Here is an 11978-nt window from a genome sequence, read left to right on the forward strand (position 1 = left end):
CTTTAGGGTGTAAAGCACTTGAATACAAGGTGGACTTGATGTTGCATTCAGTTGAGGTACTTTCTGCTTTAATAAAGAATATTGCTCAAACTTGGGTGTGAGTCTTTACCTGGGAGCAAATATTTCATTTGCACAGAGTTAAAATTGATAATGAATATGCTGATGTAATTTAAGAAATCATAATAAGTACATCTTTGGAATTAATGCAAAGCACTAAACAAATTTTGTATTTTTATACAGATGAACATGCTTCAAGCAAAACAGATTTAAATATAATTATTCAAACAAGTCAATACCAAAAGTGAAAGTTTATTTAAACAAAGGTCCATGCCAGTATAACTTTTAAAGCTGGTTCAATGCTTGTTTCAAGTAAACAGCACAGTTGGACTTCCCTTTGAAACTGTCATAGTTTGCTGAACAATAACCTTGTTCTGGTGAAGAACACAGGCAGACTTGACTTCCATAATACCTGGTGTCTCATATCCTGAAGGAACAATATTTTCAAATACAGAACAAACCCAAATTACTACTGCTGCATTTTGAAGGATGAATTCCTTATGCAAGCTATTAACACACACCCTGTGAGAAAATGTAAGCTAACCTAAACTCCATTTGATTTCTAAATGGAGTCTACTAATTTCCCAGGAAATTAGATAAGCCATACACTGTTGGGTATAAAGTAGGTGACAGCTGTAACTGCTACAAGACTGAAAACATTCCACATATCTTTTGAGTTTTCTTTAGTTTTACTAGAGACTACAAATAGTTTCCTAATGAGATACTTGTGTTGTAGGAAGGAGGGGGAATAGTGCTGCAATTCAGACAATCAAAATAAACAGCCGAGGAACTTGGCGCTCTGCAGTTTAAGCAAACATCAGTATGGTATTGTAGACGAAACACAAAATACCTTGAGTTACTTTGTATTCTTAAAAATGGAATTTACATGTTGTAGGTTTCAGAAATTTGCTAATCCAAATATCCAGTACCATCAGATACCTAATCTGTATTTTGGGGTTTTTTTACGCGTGACTTTAGTTCATGATACCAACTGCAAATGGAGGCAGTAGCAATGATTCTGTAGTTGTGATACTCCCTTAAGTTTAAACAAAAGATATTTAATGCCAAAGTTTGTGTCATCTCTGGCTGAGGGTGGTGAGAAGAGATGAGGGTTTTTTTGCCTGGCTTTGTAGTCCTTCATACATAGCCCTTGTTCTGGCTTTTTGTATGCAAAAAACTTGAAGGCATGCTAGCACTAGTGTACTTAGCCATGCTAGTTAACTGTAACATTTACACAACAGGGAAGTTTACCCTTCAGATTCAGAAGCAAATGGCACTGTTTTCCCAGAATACAGCACAAGGATGGCCACACACCTTCCTTCATGTGCAGTTACCCCAAGACTAGGGCAGAAAGCCAGGTTCAAGTCTGTCTTCTACCTGGACGTATTTGAGCCCATCATGGCCTCAATGCTTTTCCAAACAATAGTGCTCGGGAAGATTTCCCTTCTGATTTCAGAGAAAAGGTCTGGCTATCCCTTCTTCCACTTGCATTTCCATGAAGAAAAGGGAAGGCAGAAAACAGTGAGCATATCTTTCACCTGGCATTCAAGATCACCCCTCAAGGTAAGGGAATGCCTGGCCACAACCATTTCTTAGCAACTCAGTACCTTAGCCATGAAGACAGAGCTATGCCCGGCTGTCTCACCTCATGTTGAACAGCACCCAAGTGAGCTCTGCCTTTAAAGCTGAAGCAGAACGCACTGAGCCCCTTGGTGCACCTTCCTCCGCATCCCAGCAGGCTCCAATGCCAATGTCCAGCCAGGAAGGCACCTTCCTGCCTTTTGGGAATTAAGAACTAAGTCTGTGATGGAGTTGAGATTAAATCCTTCTTGAAACCTCAGATATCATTACCATCAGTTACAGTTTCAGGCACTTAATTCTGCTCAGGCCTCACACAGGGAGTCAAAGCTCCCTCTGCACCATCTGTTACAAATGCTACTAGCAGACAGCTATCAGAGGGCCAAAGTTGTAGAGCGCAGCTGCACCATTAGATGTCTGAAAGATCTCCTCTGAAGCCCTTTTGAATTAATGAGGTCCCAAGCTGATGCACACTCAGGGGTCAGACAAATCATGTTCCACCCCTTCCTTTGTTTGAAGGAAGTCAAATGCTTTAATCATAGAGCATAAGGGAAAGTATTTATCACTGTCTCTAGGCAATTCCACAAGAAAAAGAAAACAAACCACAAACCATCCAAACATTGGAGAAGGAGTGGGAAGAAAGAAGAACCCCACTGCTATAAGGAGGTGGTAGGGCTAGCAGTTATGAAGAACAGACAAAATTTATCTTCATCTAAGTTGATGTTTTCAGGTACAGAACTCAACTTTCAGCAAAATCTGCTTTCAGAATTACAGGCATGTTTAAAAGGAAAGTTTAGACATTTGCATTTCATGAGATATTCATGTCACATTCAAAAGATGCTTACAGCACGGAGGCTTCACTACCACAATTTGGCACTTTCAGCTAGAACAGTTTCTTACTGCAGACTTCCTCAGTGCTCACGTTACTGCAGCATGCGTGAGCTGAAAGAACTGCTATCATACCTAGCTATGACACTATGCTGGAATGCATATAAAGTGCTTCAGAAGCCACTCTGGTTGCTAAGCGTTCATGAGGGAATTAACAGCTCCCCCCAACAACAAAGATCAGCCCTTCTACATTTCAGGAAGCGCAGTATAAAGACTTCCAAGGACTAAGGGTAGAGCGTTTCTCTTCTGATTACCAGCCACATACATAGTAAAACTTCTTGTTCCAAAGTCAGGATAAAAACACTACCAGGAACAATTTCTGAATACGTATTTACACAAGATAATTTTCATTAGAATTACAGACTTCATAGGAAATCAAAGTAGACAAAGGAATATGTGCAATTTTGCAGAAGCGTTGAAAACATTCAAACTATAAATATCCTGATAGCACTACTAAAATTCTTAGTTTTACACACAGGCTGATGTTATTCTACTGAGGAAAAACTAAGGTTTTGTGCCACAACTGTAAATTAAGTACAGTAATGTATTATCATTCCGGCAACATAGATAACACCTGCACTGAACAGTGCGATACCGTTAAATCAATCCACTGATCTATCGAAGATCAAAGTACAAATCTATTTTTATTGATTTGGCAGCGTTGCTTATGGAGAAACAAATGCACTAGTTAAACCAGTACATTGTCATACTGCTCTAGTTACAAAAACATCCAGGACTTCCATAGAGCTACAAACGTATTGTACTTCATTGTTTTTCCCCCAAATGATGATATCCATGTGAAGTAAATAAGCAAAGATACTCAAGTTTGTATCCTTCATTCTGTTACACTGACAAACATACACCACCACTTAATAAATAGAAATGCAGCAGTTCATCCACATAATAGCAAATATTTTTGTACCCTAATCCACCACTGAAGTTCAGTTTGTACAAAACAGTCTTTTCTACAGAGTGGAAAAAAAATACCTTCTTCTCATCAAGGTGCAAGCTAAGCTTTGAAACTTAAATGAATGTGCTTTTATTCTTTTCATGGACAATAAAAGAGTTTCATGGACCTTCTGATCTATCTGAAAATGCATAAATTTGGTCACATATGGATGTCTTCATTGTTCGGGTTTAATGGACTACCTCAGTATCACTGACATTGTGCTTTTACTTCTCTTGAACAACACCGTTCCAAGAGCTATGGAGATCAAATTAACTCAAACGATGACCTCAAAGTTCTAGAAACGTAAGTGTCCTCATTGTAATACAAGACCAACCTAAAGGAAGAAGAAAAAGACAGCATTTTAGTTCAATTATAGCAATAAATCTAAATCGCATTACTTTTCTGCATTTCAATTACAGATCTTAAATATGACCGATTGAAAAAGTTATTTTAAAACATTTTGGCCAGTGTAGATTAATGTACCTTTACACCAAAGAGAATTCAGGAGCTCTTTTTTTCTCCCTTACCTTTTCAGATTCCATGCCAGGACACCTCCAGTTGTATAAATAATACTGCAAATTTCCATCTCCAATCCCAAACTTGAGCTTTTCCAGGAATGTTTTGTTTTCCATTAAGTCTAGTGCATTGAATACATCGAATCCTTTCTGGCAATAGCAAAACATTTTTTAAATTTTACCTTTTAAAGCTTCAAATGATGCATACAATGTGGCATACAATATCCAAGAGACTGGCTAATTAAGTGGGAAAAAAGACAAGGGAATAAATCTTCCCTTTTAATTAGGTACACACATAAAGAAATCTTCCCAATAAAAAGTGAAGTATAAGGCACAATTTGCTTGAAGATTCCCTCCAAAAAGGCAGGAATTTTAAAGCCACTTTCAGGGGTAAAGGTCTGAAGAGTCCCTAAAGCATTATCCATTATCTTATCCTACAGGTAAGTATTTTTTACAGTCACATACAGTGTTTTGACACACATGGGCTACTCCAGCTAAAGCTGCATAAATACAGCTTACGGTGCTTTCAGCCATTTATCATTCTGTTAATGGTAAACATTTTATTTCTGTGATTTGGCCCTTTTCTGAAATGCCGTTCTATTTAGAACTCAAATCTTCCACATGTTACTCTCCCTCATGCACCCTCTACCAAGTTCTCTCTTCTTCAGCCTCCCAAATTCACCACTCAAAGAGCCATTCTGCTCCCAGAACAGCCACACAGCCGACCTACTCTCAGGGTTCTGTGCAGCAAAACAAACATACCCGAATTCCAGCTTACTGTGAACTCTTAACAAGCAACATAGAAATAAAGTCAGCTAAACCATCACAGTGACAATCATGTACAAATAGCTGAATTTGCTTGGGGATCTGGATATAAAACTCCATTTGCTTGCAATTAACTGTGAGGGAGTCTGACCTAAGAACCTGAACTCTTAACAGCACAAAGGCATTGTGCCAGCAGGACATTAGGCACGCATGTGACTGCTTTCATGTAGCTTGAAGTCTGAACAGATACAGCCTTTGCAGACCATTCCTGGCATCATACAGGATCAGCACAGAAATCCTGTGCCACATGCAAGCACAGATGGCTCTGAATGTGGTCTGCTGGACCACAGCTAGAATTCCTTGCATTGAGCACTCAATCTGGTAGGTGTAATACCACAAGTAGTGCAGCAGCAACACTTCAGATGGGAGGGGCAAGCTTCAAGCATGAGGAGCAGAAAACATGCCTCTGCTCTGCAGCATGTTGGGAACGGTTGCTAGAATGAATACCATGGACTGGATGAAGCCTGTGCAGTGCTGTGAATTGACAGGGCTAAACAGGTCCCTGAGAATTCAGAGTGCTGGGATGTGCATTACTTGCACGGCTCTGTACTATATTGCCACTGGTGTTTGCACTGCAGGCCCATGAAACCCTGATGATTAAGGGCCGAGTATTAAGTTTTTCATCAGACAGCACCAAACTCTTAAAATTCCTATGTTCATAAACTTCCATTTATAGTTTCTTCCCTTCCATTCAACTAAACCATACATCAGTGTAATTCCATGCATGAAGGTGTGTTTAAAAGCTACAACATAACAGACCTTTACGGGCAGCAATATAAAATTATATAGCTTGAACAAAAAACCTTTCACATTTTGTAGAAATAAAAAATAGTTTTAAAAAACCAAAATATATTTAATAGAACTAATTAACTCATCTTCAAGGGAAACTATTTTAGTGATACTTTCCATTCTTCTGGTACTTAGTGAATATGGTCATGAGTGTGCTCTTGGATTATTTACAGAGCCCAAGCTATTGCAAACACTTGATCTTCATTCACTTGTCATTCTCTAACATCACTCAAAGGAAAAACAAGCATGGCATTTTATACTTTAATATATATATATATATTGTATATGTCTCATCAGCTGCACTCTGTGCTGTTAACAGTAGAAGAAATCAGAATGCAATGATACGGAAAAATTCCTGCCGGTTCTTACCTTGCCAGCTCTCCTAAGAATACTTTTGTGAAAGAAGCAGAAAAAAACCACCCAGCATAACTTACCAATTTAGCTATAATGAGAGCATCATTCATTAAATCCAAGAGGGGGGTCTCTGTATGAATATTGTAAAAGGAATAGGCAGCTTTGAGGCTTTTATGAACAGGATGGTGCATTACTGTTGACGGTAATGTGTAGAAACTCAGGAAGTCTGTTAAAATACCATTTGAGCCCTACAAAAAAAAAACCCGAAGTCAATTAATAAGAAGTAACCGCTTGGGTATTGGTTACGCTAACACGACTGTTCTAAGGAAAGTAATAAATACAGCACAGTTCTGTGGTCTGTGAGTATTATGGTGTAACAGGTAATCTTGGCTAAGGTTTGAAGAAACTGAATTCTTGCCAAGGATGTATCTATACATCAGAGTGAGACTGAAGCCTGAAATATTCACTTCAGAAAAGGAAATAATTTAGATTTTTCTAGTCTATTACGCCAATAACATTTTGACAAGCAATTGCAAAGCATTACAGTTTGTTTTCCAGGCTTAGCCCGATATCAGAAGAGCACACTTCCAAAAAAAGTACAGAAATTTGTTTGCAACTGAAATAATTTTTAAAAGAATGCTTTTTAGAACTGATGTTCAGTGAGGAGTAATTTTCTCAACTTTCTAATACCAGGGAAAAAATGTACAGTGCTGGTCTACAAAGCATAGTTAAATCACTTCTAGTGATTATTAATCAACTATTAATCCATTTGCTACAATTATTAATCCATTTGCTAGACAACTGCTAAAGCACACTGACATTCTATTAAGAACAGTAGCGATCAAAAAAGGTACTTATACAGAAATCTAAAGTATCCTACACAAACTCTCTTCATCTGTCATGCACCGAACACAGTTTAACTACCTGCTGGAGCATAGATTAGTATGAAACGGGAAATAATCATTAAATGGGTTACGACTGACACGCTGAGCACAAAAAACCTACCCAGATTTTCACTCCTGCTATTCCGATTGGGTCTCCTGATATCTCCAAGAAGATAAGGCAAAGGAGACACACAAATGCTTGTTCTTGCTTGTTTGGTTTGTTTTGAATGACTGGTGCCCACTATTTTGAGCTCAGTGAAGGACCTCACATGGATCCTTAAATTGATAGTACTTCTACAGTAAAAAGTAAGAGAGTTGAACCCACCACATGCAAAAAAGCTATTGTCTCAGAGCAGGTACAGATTCTATAGTAGAGATAAACTAAAAACAAGTAACAGAAAAGTTACTAAGTCCCTCACTAAATTCAGTAAGGACAATAAAAATATTAATTCAGGAATTATATAGTCTATTTTAAGGTTTTAGCGCTGCACATTACAAATATGACTTAAAAATCTGATGCCAACTTCTCCAGGTCACACATGTCTTTAAGCACTAACCAATCTACATTTTGTATAGCGAGAAACTAGTTCAAGACACAGCGTAAAACAAACAAGTGAAGATTGCACTGTTCAGTTAAAATGGCACTGCCAGTTGTATACTCATGGTGATCTAATAGATCACCAGATTTTTCTGTAGTCTTCAACTCACCAACAAAGCCAAAAACCAACCCAGGGAGTGGGCAATGAAGAAGAGGAAGTGGAGAACGAAGGAGGGACAATAAATTAAATTATACCATGGAAGACTCCAATGAGCACTAGACCCACTGCAAAGAAAGTAGAAAGCTAAGCTTGGGACAATGACAACTGACAAAGCAGGACCTTTCATCTCCAGCAGCAGTAAGTTTCTAAATTCAGCTGAGACTCCTGCACAAATTCAGGCTGCAATGTGGAAACACTGAGCTTCACAACCTGCTGCTTCTGTGAGGAGCTGGTAGGCGGAGGAATGTTAGTGCTGATTATTGTCAAATAACCTTGTCTCTAACCAAAGTAATACACTATCTAAGTACAATCTCTACAACTGATTTGGTATGGACTCACAGGGAAGAGTGCCTCTTTCTCCTCTAGCTTTACTGCAGCTATTTCAACCATGCCTTGGAGATTTCCAATCCAAATGTTGATCTATTCCTGCACTGCTTATTTTGCAAGAAGTGTTGTGACCAACAGGCTGGAGGGTGGGAGTAGTAGGGTGGGGAGGGAAGAGTAAGTGTTAGGAATAGATGATGCTCTCCATCTTTTTAGCGGACAAAGACTGTAATTTTCAAGATAATTTAACTGTTAGCTGACAACACTCACAACAGCACCAAGGGATGTTAATTTTTACTTCCCTATTTTACGTTTACATGTATATATGTAAAGACACATACACAGACACATACACTTTTTTACTGGGAAAAAAAAACATTTTACTGAAGTAGACCATCAAAAAACCTTATCACCCCAGCAGGTGCCCCTAAAGTTGGGTTTAAAAATAAAGAATTTTGAACTAGTGCATGGCAAAACCAGACACCTGAGAGAATGATACTGAACTCAAACCAAATCCTTATCTCAGTCATTGTGTCATTTTTCCTTTTTTCTAGAAAACAAGATTTGAAGACTGCTGCTTATTACCATGTCATATCTCTATGGAAAAAAATGGATAAATGGAGGTGGAAGGGTTCTTTTTAAAATATGTAAAGTTCTTTTCTATAATATTTCCAAGATATTTTGAATTTTTAAAATTCTTAAAAATATCCTGTTATAAGAGCTACAGTTTATCACAACCAAACGGTCTCACATTAACAGGATGCAATGCAAAGAACAAAGCTTGGAATCATGGTATCAAATTCTACCTATAGCACACATTTTTCATACTGTCCGCATTTCAGCAACTTGATGCTGACATGAGCTTTTGTAAGCACCATTCACATACACATTCATCAAGTAGTTAGGGTATGTTTTACCTCTACTACATAAGTGTCAATAATATGATCCCGAGGCAGGAACCAGTGGGCTACCTCTTCTTCATCCATCACAGGAGCAAGATTAAACTGTTTCAAGTAAGTGTTGATTAATTCTTGTACTGCTTTAGTATCCTTTTGTTCCATTGGTCTCAAACCTGAAGTCTTTGTGGCCTTATTGTAACAAAAGAAAAATAGATGTTAAGATGTCGAAAGGAAAACTGCATACACAGCAAAGGCTGAAAGTAGGTTGCAGACTCAATCCATTTGCTATAATGCATTCATTATTAGCCTACTTTACCCCAGCCACCTAATTCATTATGCTATTTTGCAAACGGCTTTCAATCAAAATTCCCTCTCTTCTAATTATTGAGACAGTTTCGGGCACTTCAATCTTTATAATTCATTACTGAAACAGCTTCTTTTCCCCAGAGAAATAGACGCCATTGCCAACAGCCTAGACTTTACTCATTTTGTATTGTTTAAGTTTTTTTAGGACAGTCTTTATTTCTTATCTTCTTCTGAACTACCTAAGGCCCAGACACAGAAACAAAATATAAAGCAACTTGTGTATCAGAAATTAATCTGAAGAACACTTGTGATTCAACCAAAGTCAGCTGATAAAGTATAATTAGAAATCACTTTTTTTTTAAAGTCCACCTATTATTAATGCTTGCAAACTCCACTGCTAACTCAACTTTCTATACAGGCATAACTGCTGTTGTGTTAACAAGAAAGCTCCTCATAACTTCAAAGTGCCTAAAATTAAAAACCTACAGTATTTTAACAAATAAAGTCATTTCTATCGCTTTAAACATCACCAAAGGAAATACTGCTTTCCAGTACTATGCAATTAATGTTTAAACATGCAAAGGTGATTAAAGCTTTCTCCACAGCTTTTATTAGCTTTCCTGAATGCTTCCTTTTAGAGATGCTAAAGCTTGTTCTCTTCAGAGCTCATTTATCCTGCTTCATCTGTCTGAACTACATACACATATTACATTAATCACAGCAAAGTCAATCGCAAGAGCAGCCAGGTAGAGACTTGATTACTGGAATCCTGAAATTAGTGTATCTGATTATGGTCTGCTCAAAAGGCATTATTCAGGGGGAGGTATTTATTCACATACTCTGGGAGTCAGCAGCAAGATGAAAAAAATCAAGGCATATTTTTCCACAGCTCTGGCCTGTGTATTACATTTTAGTCTTCCTGCTTTCCTCAGCAGCCTGGGACTACGGTTTGTCTCCACAACAGCACTTCATCTAGATTTTTAAATGCCCTAAATCCATAAGGGTATTCACCTGTCTCATCAACGCATTTCCTATGCCGTATTTCATTCATAACCTATAAAAGGTTAATTTTGGCATCCTCCAAGCCTTTGTCTTTCTTCTGCAGCCATACACTGGAACACGATGGGAGGAAAAGCAGCTGGGCTGGAACATCTTTATCCCCCAGAAATGCTCTGAATGGCCACCAGTAAATGATTACTTGCAGCCCCAGAAGTAAGGGAAAGTATACAGAACTCAGCTAAAATTTGTTTCTCTGATCCACATACCAAGCTTCACCAGGTACATATTCATGCCAGTATCCTGGCTCAGGACGACAGTCAGGAAAAGACATACAGAGACAAAGATGGTCCTGTCTTTAATTTAAACATAGCCAAAATCTATCTCTTTCAGAAAACTCCTTGCTCAAGAGATTAAACACTTAGGAAAAAAACCCACTTTATTTATTATATCTATAGGTACATGCACAAATGCAACCTTGAGTGAGGGTGGTATTTATTAATTAATAACATAACCTTTTTAATTCAGTGTTGAAGTGATTAGGAATGATTAATTCCTCTTAAAGGGAGACTAACTTCCAGTAGCAATGATACTCCAAGGGCACTACTAAAAGAGGTTAAAATGCAAGAAACAGTGTTTGGTGCTGAGGGACAGGACAGTGCAGCCCGAATGAACAAATTTATGTGATGGTACTGTTTATGGCAATAGCCTGAAGCTGAGGATTAAGATCCTCAAGAGCACTTAAACCTTTTCTCAAGGAAAAAAAATCCAACCCAAAAAAAACCCAAATAAACCCCATAGCACAAGACCTAAAGAGAAAACATTAACATGAAGATTAAATCTTTATTTTCCATGGGAGAAGCTCCCAAATCCAATCTAAAAATAGACAGCTGGGGCATATGGACTCCTACATCACTTGCTTTTAAAAGTTGCTTTTCAAAGCACCTGTTCTCTATTTGCACATCTCTGTACAGTATGTTTGCCTTAGCTGCATGTTCTGAACGAGATACGATGTATTCTTTGTTTTCCATAATTTATTTTTCTGTTGAAATCTGGGGTTTTATCATTATGACAGGAAGATGATCAGCGTACAATTGCTGTTGTTTCTAATGATTCTCTGTAGGTACACTTTTTGTACTGTAAGAAAGATCCTTATTCTTTATTCTTTACCTGTACCGCTTCCATGAGAAATAGTACTACAGTTGCCATCAAAACCTGTATTTGAAATGGTCTACTGCACTTTTTCAGACTATTAAAAAAGTCTTCTCGATTTGATGGAAGCTATATTTAGCTCTCCATGATTAAAACCTAATTAATTTGGTTATTAATTCTTAAGCTCTGAAAACTGCTGCCCTGCAACAGAGGAGAACCTGCATGTGCAGACACAGGTACAGGCAGGCAGCACAGAAAACCAGTCTCTCTGACAGCAACAGGAGTCCAGATCAAGCCATGGCATGTGCTTTATACTAAGAAGTACTTAGTGTACTACTAACATATGCAAGTAGTAAGAGAACCTGCTGCATCAAGCTAAATATAAACAGATGCAATTTTCCAAGGCAGATAAATCATTACAAAGTACTACAAGTGAAGAAAAATGTTGGTTTTTTTTTTTTAACCAAAAGGGAGGGTTTGTTTAAATAAAGGTTTACTGATATGGTGCAGGTAAAGGGTATTCTGCAATCTCTCCAAATAGAAAAGTAGCTTTTACAAGCAAAGAAATTGTTTTCAAATCATAAAGCTCAGGCCATCTTCTATAAGCTATTAATTACGGCAATGAGATTTTTTAATAGTACATCTCAGACTACTTACAGTGACTTGCCCTGTCTTGGAAATGCATTCTGAGGCTTTTTGCCAGC

General features: G+C 37.9%; 1 protein-coding gene across 1 annotated transcript; it reads right to left on the reverse strand.

Moving 5' to 3' along the window:
* Window positions 1–3785: 3785 nt before the first annotated feature.
* NMT2 (N-myristoyltransferase 2) lies at window positions 3786–8982 on the reverse strand (the record flags this gene model as incomplete). Its single annotated transcript, XM_080609616.1, has 4 exons — window positions 3786–3806; window positions 4000–4137; window positions 6036–6203; window positions 8839–8982. The coding sequence occupies 4 exons, from the start codon at window positions 8980–8982 to the stop codon at window positions 3786–3788; spliced, it is 471 nt and encodes a 156-aa protein (XP_080465742.1).
* Window positions 8983–11978: the final 2996 nt, after the last annotated feature.

The sequence above is a fragment of the Psittacula echo genome, assembly GCF_963264785.1.
Source record: "Psittacula echo genome assembly, chromosome: 2".
In the NCBI taxonomy this organism is placed as follows: Eukaryota; Metazoa; Chordata; class Aves; order Psittaciformes; family Psittacidae; genus Psittacula; species Psittacula echo.